The 14,247-nt window shown below is 37.1% G+C and overlaps 1 protein-coding gene across 1 annotated transcript; it reads left to right on the forward strand.

The window, feature by feature from the left end:
• The first annotated feature begins 230 nt into the window (after window positions 1–230).
• On the forward strand, window positions 231–1,151 carry LOC149569928 (protein TIC 20-v, chloroplastic-like). Its single transcript, XM_089822612.1, has one exon. It carries the CDS (start codon window positions 355–357, stop codon window positions 1,003–1,005), a length of 651 nt encoding a protein of 216 aa, XP_089678738.1. The 5' UTR covers window positions 231–354; the 3' UTR covers window positions 1,006–1,151.
• Window positions 1,152–14,247: the final 13,096 nt, after the last annotated feature.

The following is a 14,247-nucleotide window of genomic DNA, read 5'->3' on the forward strand; positions in this document are numbered from 1 at the left end:
TTTTTAAATATGCTTAAAAAATTTCAACTGCACCCACTCTATTTTTAAGGAAACCGGTGCACATGAGACCTCAGCCTAATTATTCCATTCATTCTCATGAAAAAGAATGACTATTCATGAAATATGAATGAATGAATTTCACTCAAAAACTAAATATCACAATTTGACTTGGTTTGACTTGGTGTAGAAATTATGTCCTTTAATTAACATGATAGGGAATTCAAATTGCCACGGAGCCATTCTATGGAAAATGCAGTCGTGTACGAGACCAGCTCTAATATATAAAATATCCCGCTTGTTATGTGGGGATGAGAAGCAATCGTGGCTCTGTGAAAGCCTTTTGCGAGCCCTACAATGGCGGCTTCGCTCTCTGTGGCTGCCTCGTCCTTGTCAAACCTGAATTCGCCGAAAATCTCAACCACGTTCATTTCCACAACCAAATTCCTCAATGTTGGAACATCATCACGTTGCGGGTTTGATACCCCCGTGCTCAAGAAATCAATGATTGTCCTCTGCAGCGGAAACAACAATAAAACTCCTTCTGTCCCTGCAGCAGATCGATTGATTGCGGCACTTGGGTATTTTCTCCCCTTTTTCGACGGAGTTCAATACGGGCGCTTTTTCTTGACGCAATTTCCTTCGGCACAGCTGCTGCTCGAACCCCTTTTCCCGGCCATAAGAGCATACAGGAGCTTTCCCTTTGCGAGCATTCTGGTGTTTTTCGTCTTCTACTTTTCTGTCGTAAGAAACCCTAATTTGAGTCGGTATGTGAGGTTTAATGTTATGCAAGCAATTGTGCTTGATGTTATCCTCATTTTCCCTGAATTGGTGGACCGGAGCTTTGGCCCTAATGGAGGGCTTGGCCTAAGCCTGTTGATTATTTTTGATAATACTGTCTTCCTTTTCCTTCTAACTTGCCTTGTCTACGGTTCGAGTTCTTGCCTTCTGGGTCAGGCTCCTAGATTGCCCCTCGTTGCCGATGCGGCAGATTCACAGGTGTTCTGAATATATATTGTAAGTGGGTTCTTCATAATTTTGCCCCTAAATGGATTTATTCATTATACTTAATGAATATGTATACAAGTTACGGTTTTGGAGATATTTTTGTTGTCCTTAAATCTTAGTAAATAAAAATTAGACTCTTTGGAAAATCTGTATTTTGAAATGGGTATTGTGAGAGTTTCTTAAAATCTTGTAATGTTTGGACACGATTTCTCTGTGCAGTACAATCGGCCATTCTCTATATCCTTGTGTTGTACCAATAACCTGATTTAATTGTACTGGATGGTTTTTGCCGGTCATTTGTGTTTAGCTAAAAATTTGTCTCTGCACGACAATTATACATTAAGTGCTGATGAAATTAATTTTGTTATGGGTGATTTGGTTTTGTATTAATGGCAAGGTATCCTATCCTGCATTTAGCTTTGCTGTTCCGCAGTCACATTAAAAATACTCACAAGTTTACATTGCCTTGATGTGTGGATAAGTTGTATCGAATTATGTATCTTCTCTAGTTTACCCTTTTACTGAGAAATTTAGACATGTCTTGTTTTGGTCTGCCTTGGATTTTTTATTACGCTGCCAGCTTTCCTGGGGCGTCATCTTAAGCTTAGGATTTTTTTTGTCTAACTTGCATCATCTTAAGCTTAGGATTTTGTTGTCCAACTTGCATTTTCTTTTGGCTGTGATTGTTTTTTGATGGGTAACATGCCGAAGTTTAAATTAATTATAATTATTTATTAAGTTTGAGGTAGACTCAAACCCAAAAACTTCCTAATAAGAGGCTCACAACTTACCTTTGTGCTGTAAGCTATTGTCTTTTTGACTGGGATTGTTTACTTTTGACAGTAACTCTGATAATAAGAATTGGGATTGGTTTTTTTGTGGGATTACCATGATGTAAGTTCCAGGTCCTCTGCAAGATGAAACAATGAGTTAATTTAGAGTTAATTTTTCCATAATGTTTTACCTTTCATTTTAGACCTACGATACACAGGGCCGCGTCCCTACAATATTCTGCCCATATCCCCCTCAGGGGACAGCTTGGGGATGTTTCCTTAAGTTTCACACTATAAGCAGTGCACGCTTTAAACAATTTATTGGGATTTCAATGCATCCAATGTTTGGTAACATTAAGATTGTTGTGTTATAAGGATTTTACAATGAATGTGAATAAGATAAATAATTTTATAATGTGGATATATATATATATATATATATATATATATATATATATAAGCCATCACCGTCCCCCAAAATGGCGTCAAAACTTCATCCTTGTGTTTCATAAACTTGGTGAAACATGGTTTTAGACTAAGATTTACAGCATATCCATTGGGATTACCGTGATGTCAAACAATTTATTGGGATTTCAATGCATCCAATGTTTGGTAACATTAAGATTGCTGTGTTATAATATAAGGATTTTACAATGAATGTGAATAAGATGAATAATTTTATAATGTGGATATATACATTTATAAGACATCACCTACTGCCCCCAAAAATGGCCTCAAAACTGCATCCTCATGTCTCAGAAACTTGGTGAAACATAGTTTTAGACTAAGATTTACAGCATATCCATTGGGATTACCATGATGTCATTTCAAATTGTTCATAAATACAACTATCACTTTACCTATAATGATCTAATTTCTTTTTAATTATGATGATTAATTTCTATGTGGGACACGTTCATTGAATTTTAACTTTTATTAATTTTAATATGAATATATTTTCTTAAAACTTTATATTAATAAACAAATAAGTATTACAATTTTAAAAAAGTGGGTGGTTTATGACACATCCACAAGTCTACCGAAAGAATCATAACTAAGGATTATGTCCAAAAACATTATTATGTAGTCGTGGCTATGTGAGGCAATGGAGTGCCCTAATTATTAGGCTTTCTACAAACATCACTAGGGGTGGTATCATCAATTGAGTCTCAACCGGTAAGAGTGATGGTATCTTCTTCATTGTCATCGGTAGGCTGTTGAGTGTGAGCTGGAAAAATGGCAAGTGAAAACATTGGGGTAGAGTTGAGAGGAACCCGAGCAACAATGCAAGTGATATTTGTAGACACCTAAATTTGATTACATTGCTTTGGTAATCCTATTTAGTTATCTCTAAAGGCATCATTAATTAAATTCCTATTTAATTTAATTAATCCTTTGCCATCCCCTAGCTGATTAATTTAATTAATCATCTATAATCCTAATTGATAAATCAAATAACCTATTATTTATCAATTAAATCCTATTCTTCTATCTAAATCCAAAATCCCCATTTATTAAATAGACTTATTTGATAAATAAAACCCTCAAATCTAATAACCCTTAACTTATTCTTAAACCCTCTTTTTAGCCTAATCCACCCCATCCACCCATACTAATTAAGCTTAGTCACTAACTCACCCACCCTCATGAATGCCATCCACTTGCAAATTTCTAACATCCCTAATCTAATCCTAAACCTAAGCCTAATCCACCCCCTAATGTTGTCACATTCCCTAAGCAAGCTTAAGACTTTCTTAAGCCAAGGAAAGTCAACAATCTCAACTCCCTCCAAAATATCCCAACCAATCAACAATGAATGCTCTTACAAAAGCCATAAAGACTCTTACAAGCTCTTACAAGCCATAATGAAGGGTCTTTATGAAGATATTATCCTTTGAGCCTCCTTTGTTGACTCATCCTTCCCCTTTCTTCCATCCACTCACCTTGTGACATGTGTCACTCCCTGATTGGCGCTAAACAAGCACAATCCATGTGCTCCCTTTTGAGTGCATCCTAACCCTCCTTAAGCTTTCATCTTTCCTTCCATCTTATCCCTCCATCCCTCAAGCCCTTAGCCTATAAATTGAATCCCCTCCCAAGCCATTTCAATCACAATCCATCAAGTAAAGTTATAATGCCATTTTGAAGCCAAACCCATACTTTTGCATGCATCCACACCAGAAATCCCAAAAATCTCCATTGAAGCTAGTTTGAAGCTTGAGCATACATCCCCAAACTAATCCATTAGACTCATCCCTAAATCAAGTGACTATCCTCATTGGGAGAGCCATTCCATGGCTCATATTCTCATTTGAGGGTTTCACTTTGTCTCTCATATATGTTATGTCTTTTATGCTAGTTAATGCTTTGTTTTCTTGATAGATTAGTATTACTTGCTAACATATTTCTCATATACAATATTACCCTACGGGTCCAACAATTCTTGGAGATTCTCAACATCAAGTACAACCTTGTTGGCTGTCACTTGAATTTGCATAAGCACATTAGAGCACTTTAGTTTATAAGAAAAATGTTCAAAAGAAAAATGTTTAAGAGCATCAGTGAGAAAAAAGAGTAGCATTCGTATGTTTTCAAATACTGAAGAGAATTCCCACCTTAAGAGCATGCCAAATTTTGGTATACTTGAGTGAGAGACAACACTAGTCTACAAGCAAACCCTGTGCCATGAGAAGGGGACAGGCTTGAAGGACTTGACGAAATCATGAATCCGATTCCAAGCTTCTTGAGCCTGAGTATATAACTGGAAGAGATGCTCAAGGAACTCAAGCTGACTTCCGAAAGAACAATTAAGTCTGAGACTGCCATGCCAGTTAGGTGAGTCCCTAGAAGGACTTGGTACAATAAGCACCAATGTCTTGAAATCTGATTTTCCACATCTCTTGAAAGTTGAGAGGATTGCAGCTACCAGTGAAAACTGAGCCCATCCACCGTATGCAATTTCAACCAACAATAACCTTTAGAGGGCCTGTAATTTTGAGAGGGAGTGTTTGGATACTATTTCTAGTCCTTCCACTTAAGTTGAGGCATTGCACTTACAGTTTTGTGACACATCTGAGAAGGAATTGCATAAATAATTGCATGGTCAGTTTCTTGGTCTTGATTATAGAGCCTATATTTCAACGTAAGTGCGCCAGGGAAGATTATCCTTAGTGGCCTGATGAATGAATTTTTATATAAATCTAGCTTTTTGTTTGGAAACCTTCAAAACATGTATTCAAGGTAGAAGAGTCAGTGGCCTGCCTTGAGATTCCAAAGATGGGTTACCCAAATGCAGTATTTGTCAATAGATAAACCATTATAAAAATCATCTCCAGCCCAACAAAGCAATGGTTTAATGGTTTCACAAGCTTTCCAAATACTTTTGTTAACAAAAGTGCCTTCAATGGTAACGAGGTTCCTCATGCTGAGTAGAGTGCCTAAGTGTAAGCTTCTCCATGCTAGATGGCCTTGAGGAGTGCCTTTGCTAATGCAGCAGTGATGATCAAGAATCTTCCTACCTTCATTGTTATTAAGGGCTTCGATAATCCATTAGCACTAAAGGAAAATCCTTGATGACGATGAATGGAAATTAATCCTTGGCTTCCGGCTGCACAAGGGATGCAACAAAATTCTCAAACCATATGATATAAGCTGTAATGACCATCATTGGATGCCAAGAGAAATTCTCTAGGAGCTTCTCAACCTTCAAGTAAGAAGCTTTGGAAGGATCCAACTTGAGGAGTAGTAAACATGACTGCGCAAAATCTTAGAGCAAATTTGGAAATTTCCAGCCAATAAAAGAGGCTTGGTAATCCAATATTGCAGTTTCTTCTGAATTCTTGCAATAATTGCCTGCCAAAGCTTTGAAGGAGTGGTGTGGAAGGCAAATTGTACCCAAAAAATGGAAGAGCTCTCCCTGTTCAATCCTTTCTAGTTGAAATGATCAGGCCAAGCCGGCTCAGGAAGAACTAGGACCATCTGTAATATAAAGCCTTATGCTATTAATTGCTGGAACTGGAAGCTTGATGTAAAACTAATAGAAATTGAAGAGAATGATAGATTTTATCTTTTTCCTCTCAAAGAGTGACCAAAGTGTTCCCAGTAAAATGGCCATTCACAGGCTGTTGAGAAGAACTAGGAAGACAAATCCTGTTGACACGGAATTGAGAAATAGCTTGAGCAAGTATCCAAAACCTTCAGCAGCCAAAACATAGAGAGCCAGGGCATGAATACAACCTTGTCTAATTGACTGAAAGAGTCCATAAGAGGTGGTTTGTTGGCCTGAGATGGTAAAGCAAGTAGAAGTGTCTGTGAAAGCATTTGAGTGAATCAGAGGCCAAAGCCATGGGCCTGAAGCATAACCAATAAGAAGAGCCAAAGCCAAGAGAATGAATTTAACAAAGCTTGAGAGAAGCATTGAGTGAAGCATGAGAGCCAGTGCTTTGGCTATGATCTTCGCTACAACCTATGTTTGTTATGTATGCTACCCCAGGGTACTCTGTTGTATTTTCCATGTTTGCAAAGACAAGGGGTCAATTGACCTCCAAATGGTTTTAGTATTTTGATTAGAAAGATTACAGTATTTATTGTGAGTGCTTGTTGAGATTTTGTATCGGTTACTCATTACAATTTTTGTGTTTTAATTTCCACAAGGTAGTTACATGGATTGTAGTTTCTTTCTGAGGAAACAAGCACTTTGTTAAGCTACTGGATGCAATGCAGCAAAAATGAGGAATAACTCAAGATAAATGTTGAGTTATTGGGACTCGGACTTAAGATTGGATTGCCAATTTTTCTTTATGTCAACTCTGGCATGATTATTGGAATCTTGTCCATTCAAGTATTTTCAATACCAATTTGTTGTTTAATGTAGTCCAAAGAGTGATCATAGTCATGTTTTATTCTAGGCCTCTGTTCACATATCCAGATTAAAAAATTTCAATTGTGTTTAGATGCTTGGTCACTCACACAAATCGCTGTAGGTGAATAATCATCACAAGTTCTGAGACTATACAGGGATACCGTTCACAGGTAATTTCTGCCAATTGATTGTTGTTTTATTGGTTTTAACTTCTGCTGTATTGCTAACAATTGCTTTTTGAATTGGCCATTTTAAAAATTTCTCTGGTATGCTAGAAGCAAAATCAAAAAAATTCTATTTACTTCCTTGGTCAAGGAAAAAATATGAACTCATTCGAGATAGCATCAATTTCAGTAAAATGAATTTGTTACAAATGCACTAAAGATTTCTCATATGAAGCAGAATTAGGAGTCTGTGTCTATCATTATAGGAGTTAACTAATTTATTATTAATGTGATGCCTCACAATACTTATTAATTCATGGTTGAGTATTGCAAATCACTTTTTGTCATAAATGTCATTTACTTTGTTGATTGATTTCAATAGAAATGCAAGTGTGTCCCAAATGAGGTCATAAAATGAACTTATGGAACACAAGTGACTGGGTAACTATTATGAGCTAAGGCTAATAAGTCAACTAGTTAAGGAGGAGCACAATGAAGATGGTTTCTCAACAGCCAACATGTCAGTAGGGAAAAACGGAGCATTCTCTTGCAAAATAGGCTTACAAATTCAGCCCATTTATGAATTGGTTGCAAAAAATGGTGGATTGTAATGTTGCATGTGATTGAACTGATCAAGGCGATTTAGGGGCTTGTTGAAGAAGAGGATGAAAACACTATGTGTTCATGTATACTAATGCTATATTTGGAGTTTATTTCATGTAAACTGCTCTTAGTCTGGATTCTGTACGATGTCTCATATCATACATGGTTGATTATTGGCAGATCTTGCACTCTGCTTATATTGTAACATCTGTGAATTGATAACCCATTGGAGCTATCTACTTGTATATTGTTAATTTTGTGACAACAATGTTAACCAAGGTTGTAGCACCTTCCCAACTGTGTCACCAACCCAGGTGGATTCTACGAGCAACAATTAGCTCTCTATTTTTTCCAGTTTGTAATGATAATTCTTTCAGGGATCCTAAATGTTTACCAGTTTAGGAGATTGTGCCACAATTCTGTTACTCATCTTCAGAAAAGAGTGAATATTATTTGGGAGTGTTGCATTAAAGTTGGATAAAAAGTTCCTGGACTCCAAGCATACACGTAAAAACCTTACAAAAGTGACGAAGGTTGACTAGTGAGGTACTTTTGTTACAAGATGAATGACCTGCAAATCTATCACAAGTTAATATCTATTTTTGCTAGAGTTTAGTCAGGCACTATTTAACTTAAGAAGCCAAAGCTAGCTTGCTTTCCTTCACATGTTTTGTATTTCTTTGACACATTTCTATCCCTAATTGTTTGTTTTCTTATTGAACGTTTTTCTTGATTAAATAAAGTGTCAAACAATTCAAGGAATGATTTTTGTTTGGCTAATCCAAGTGATTAGTGATTGTACCGTTATAATCAATATGTAAGGTAAATGGCCAAAAACAAGCTGTAAGAGAGGGTCTCATATCCAAGCGGTGTTTCATATGTGGATTAAAAAAATAACTCTTAATCTCTCCTTTTTTTTTGGTTACATATTGATATATTTGCAAAGGAAAATAGCATCCCCTTAAGCTTAATTGAGACTGGTATGGTTTGAGAAAATAGTATTTTGAAATGGTCCTCCACGTGGTGGCATGCTCAGTACCAAATTATATTTTGAGGGGATTTAAATCCCTTTCTGCTCTTCTTCACTATTTTGATGTTGACCAGCTCTTGCTCGATTGTTGGTCCTTTGTCAAAGGTATTAAGGATTGGATTCTAGGTGTTTGCGGTTAAGAGCTTCATATTTTTTATCTTATGATTCATTTTGCATTTCCCAAGGATTAAGAAAGAGTTTTGCCTTTATCTTGGTTAGTTGTATATCATAAATTTCTAGTTTCCTAATTGGAACCTAGGGTTGTCTTGCCTTCCCCTTAGACTATTTCTTCGATGGTCTAGGTTTGTCTCCATAATTTTTTGTCTATTCCTTGTGAATATTATTGCATGATTGCTTAAGTTGCTAGAAGTTAATTTAAAATGGACAATGAATCTCGTAGACTCTGTTGGTGTTTGAAAACGTTATAGGTTTTCAATTATCCCGATGAAAATATGACACATCTAGGGGCAGCTAACTCCCATTCTCAACACATCATTTCAAACACCGGGCCAACTATAAGGCTTGACCCTTCTTCTACTTTAGGCTCTGCAAAACCTAGGTGGGTGAACCTCTTAAGATTTGATTATGTGACCAGTGCAATGAGCATAATCATGATCTAGAATAACAGATAAAACCCCTAATTCCTCTATACTTAACCGAGAAATCACAAGCATGAAATAGCTAAGAACATAACTCATGAAACTGGTAAGCTAAGTGCGGGTTAAACTTGAATAACTTTCAACATGAAAGGGAAAATGATTTAATATGTTGATATTAGCAAGACCCAAGTATGAGTAGCAAAACCTAATGATTCTACCTCTGATCAGTGCCATATCTATTGGGCAATTAAATGAATTACAACCGTACATCTCATTGAAATCTTTGACATAATTCTTACATCAAGATCCTTGATCTATCTTTCACCTCGTGGACAGACATCTGCTTCAGATTTGAATCTCATACTCAAACAATCCTATCATGAAGTTTGCAAATCCTGTGATAAACACCAAGCAATTATGTGGCTCTTTGTTCCATCAGCAAGATATTTTAATCACATACATTTTTAAACAAAATGCAACCTAATTTATGCTCTTGGTTCATAAATTAGAAGAGGTTACAGATCCATAAACAAGATACATGAGTCAAAGTGAATTTAAATCTCTTTGCTGTGCTTTATTTGTTTTCCTCGAAACCAAATACATGAAAGATGTACTGAAATGACTCATAAATCACTTAACAAGTAGGAACTATCTACATAAAACATAAATTGTTCATACAAGAAGAAATGTTGAAGAATGGTGTCTCAGTAGTGAGTGAATTTTCTTCTCAAAATTGGAACCAATGGTCTCACAGTAAAAAACTGGAACCACCACAATGAGAAAGAATGAGAAAGATATAGCAAGAAGTGAATTCTTGGATCTGGTTTGTAACTGACATGTGTCCACTTGGAAAGCCTCTTCAACAAGTTGAAAAACATCTCTCTACCCTCTCTCTGTAACTGTAAATCAAATCTTTGCATTTTACCTCTCAAAGGCATCAAATATCTCAGAAACTTGATGATGAAAGAATGTAACTGATTTTGGTGTTAAAATGAATTCACGGTAAAAGTGAAAAACCAGTTACAATATGACCTCCAGAATGCAAGAAAATAGTTCAAAGATGATTTTCTCCACATTCAGATCTTAACAAGCCTTTAAATTTGCCCTCTAACCAACTCAGATGCTCAATGATGAAAAATACCCATTCTGCTGAGAACGGTCCAAAATTTACAAATTGGCCTATAGCACGAATTGGTGAGCACTTATGCAAAAATTGACTTTAGAAATGGAAAATTCAACTTGTTTTGATTTCGGTGGCATATTGGAGCACCCATTTTCGATAAAAATAGCCCCTATTATGGCCTTCTAAAGATCAGGGCTTTGTCTCATGGCTTTGCACACAAAAATAACAAAATTGAAAATTTTTAAATAGTCTATAGTTTGAACCATAGAATATTTAACCACTGAAATCAAATTTTTCAAATTTGATTGAATGTGCACACACAGAGGTATTTTTAAATTTAAAATCTCCCTTTATACCCTTCAGCTAATCAAACAGCTCCACTTGTCATCATCTTACTAGCTTGTCCTCTGGGTAAGCGCCACTTGTCAATCTTTGATTGGCTCTGATAACTAGGCAGGACCCACATCTCATCTTAACTCCATCGCCACGTTAGTGCCGCATCTTCGCCATCTCATCACATTCACTATGTCGCTATGCTTAATCGGTGAGCAACTTCGATTAGCAACATAGCGAATGCCGCACGATTCGCCACGTGGTGTGATCTCAACACAACTGGGGATTTGGTGCCATGTCATCAGGGTAGCATCTTTGTTTAAAATTAAGCCGCCTACATCACCTCCAACTGGGATTGATGGGTTGGACCCCACAACAAAGCCTGCGGCTTTCCAAAAGCCGCGTGTCATTAGACACTAGAACTATTGTGTGTTCGAGTATTTGAAAAGCTAAAAATTCTCCTACATGGGCTATGTGGGATATTGCTTAAAGGCAAACTCTTCCCTTTCATTCATGGATGGCTTCTTTGTTATGCATAGACGCGGGTTTCAGTTACAAATCCTCCTTCTTGCGTGTGGTGTGGAGTCTTTTTAGACATGCTTTGACTACGTGGGTCTTTGGACAGCTCCCCTTTGTTCTTTGGCATAGATTTATGTTCTTCATTTGGTATGCAGCCTTTTCTTATTGCCCCTGCCCTTGCTACTCACGTGGCCTGGGTCCTCCTTTTAATTCGCCTGCATCTTCTTCATGCACACGTGTGACTTCTCTTGATGCGTTAACTGTCTCCTCATTCACATGATCTCCCTTGCCATAGCGGGGTCTCCTTTGCATTTGGCGTGGGTTTCCAGTCTATTACTGGCGTGGATGTGTTTTATTCCGCTTGACGTGGACATCTTCTTGCCCATGCTTAAAACACTGCCTCTGTTCTCCATGCCTCGCCTGCTCTCACGCAGGCTCTCTCTTTTAATTGACCGCGGCTTCTTCTTTATTCTTGCAACTTCTTTGATTTGGGCCTCTTGACCATATCCCATATTTGAGCTGCATTTCAGAGCCAATCACGTTCACTAATTGGCCTTGCAAAGGAACGAGGAGGCATTGAGAGCCCCTAATCACGAAGTTGCCTCAGCATGGACTCAAAACTTTCATTATGAAATTTTTACAAAATCATCCGAGACCTTCAAGGGGAGAACAAAGAAACTGACTCCATTAGACTTGATCTATTGGTAGGCATCTCATGATATCTAACTTGTGAAATGTTAAACATAGCATGCCCCTCTGAGAAATTCTCATCCTTGGGTGGGCGAGAAAAGGCTTCACTTAAAACATCCGACTGACTATTATATTGGAGTTGTGATGGAAAATACAGAATAGCTCCATCCTCTTGAAAGATGATGTATTAAAATAAAGAGACAAAGCTTTCTCCAAACACGCAACCAAAAACAAGGAGGAGCTGTCTCTGAGAAGGGTCAGAAATAAGGACAACATCCTTTTCTAGTGAATTTTATACTGTCAATCTCATCCATAAAGATTATAGAGGGAGCATGTTCTCTTGCCATGACGAAAAGCTCACAAACCATTCTTGAACCCTCTCATACTCCTTTGCAATCACATGCTCAAGCTGATATTGTGTGGCTTTTCCATATTTAGTTTATTAGACAACTGCCTGGACTTAGGATTTAATGATTACTTCATAATCATTTATGTCACTTCCTTCATTTGTTATAATAATCCAAGCCACTATTATGAAGAACATATAGTTTGTCCTCAGTTTATAAACAACTTCCGTGCTTTGCCAGTCGCACAAACAACAAGGTTGATGTAATAGCCCTTATCTTATGAATCCAACCCTTGACTATCCTCATTAAAATTGACGCTTTCCCAATTTCAGATGTTGATTACACATAAAATATTTCACTTGACTTTTCAATGATTATGTTCATCTTTATTTCCCAATATCTTATTAGTTTGGCAGAAATTAGTCGGGCCCCAAAGTGGGTTCGGCTAAAAAAAATTTCGTTTCCAAACGACTGAATCCCCAAATTGATCTATTGAATGCTTGATACTGATTTGACGAAAAATCAATCAATTTGCATCACCTTTTAACATTTTAAAACTTATTTCACCTCTTTATGCAAATTGTCAATTTCATGCCAGGAGGTCCTTTGACTAGCCTTAAAAATTGATCCAAACACATGACCAGGCTCTAAAAATTGTTACACTGATTCTTTGTTCCACATACTTACATCCTGTCAAATCTTGTCTCATGACGAATTCGGGGTCAAAAGATATTCGCTGTCAAAGTTGACCTCTCAGAACTGCCTGCAAGAAAATAAGTCAGAAAACAACAAATTGCGTACGGATTTGGCTTTGAAAATTGGGTAAATTGACACTTAGGGGCACAAAAATTGGGGCGTTGATTCACTGTCACAAGGAAAATATGGATCTGCGATTTGGGCTCATAATGAATGATTGGGTGCAAATGGCGAGTGGTCAAAGTAGCCTACTCAGAATTTGCAGATTGAAACAACGGCAAAAAAACAATTTTTGCAAATGGAATGGTCTTGAAAAAGTATGCAAATGGATTCTTCAAGATGTGAAAATTGGCATACTTAAAGTATTTTTAGAGGACAACAGAGTGGTAGATTCCGTTCGATCTTACAAATCATGGATCTCAAGTTATAATGTCATGAACAGGGGTACCAAACAATCTGCAAATGCTGACACTAGTAAAACTCTAGAAATTGCGTTTGGAATCGCATTTGAAAATTGATCAAACATATTTTTCATGAGCTGAAACTTGAAACATAACAAGTCTCTGACATCTACAATGCAACGCAAAAGGAAATTCAACATTTTGGTCAACTAGGTCAAAGTTATAACATGTCAAACAGGGCTTTCCAGAATTCTGAACATTTCATATCAGCATGACATTGATAATTGACTAGCTTTGAGGGATTCAAAACCTAGGCAAACGGACTCGAAACGACTCGAAATTTGAAACATAGGTTCTCTGATATAGACACTAGACACTCTCAATGTGGTAAGTCATGAAACATTTCTGGGTGCGAGATATTCAGTTGCAAACATGGGCTCCTATCGCTGTCTGACACTTGGTGAAAATGCATATTTGAAATGTGCTCAAAACGAGACTTCACAAACTAGCTCAGAATAGCAATTTATCATCACGGAACACAGAGACGTACTGAATGGAAGGTGTTAGAAACATTAAACACCTCACGGGGCTTAAAGGTACATCCAGGTACAAACTCATCAAAAAGCATTTACAGGGCTTGATTTTCTCAACGGTGCTCAAAATCAGGCCTTCAATTTTGAGCGCCAATAGAGTCTTTCCAAGCTTACATTGCTAGAAGTTTAATTGGAACCTAGGGTTGTCTTGCCTTCCCCTTAAACTACTCTTTTGATGGTCTAGGTTTGTCTCCATAATTTTTTGTCTATTCCTTGTGAATATTATTGCATGATTGCTTAAGTTGCTAGAAGTTAATTTAAAATGGACAATGAATCTCATAGAGTCCTTGCAAGCTTAAGTTGCTAGAAGTTAATTTAAAATTGACATTGAATCTCATAGAGTCCTTGCAAGATAAAGGAACACCTAGATCTACTACTCCCAAAAAAATGGACAACTTTCTCTTCCATCTAAGAGGATTCAAGAGGTGCAATTTGAGAATATGCCTTCCTATTGCAATAAATTTTATAAGGTTGGGTATAGCACTAATTTTTGCAACTCAACTATTCTCT

The sequence above is a fragment of the Cupressus sempervirens genome, chromosome 3 (genome assembly GCF_028749045.1).
Source record: "Cupressus sempervirens isolate cs-2001-9-10 chromosome 3, ASM2874904v1, whole genome shotgun sequence".
In the NCBI taxonomy this organism is placed as follows: Eukaryota; Viridiplantae; Streptophyta; class Pinopsida; order Cupressales; family Cupressaceae; genus Cupressus; species Cupressus sempervirens.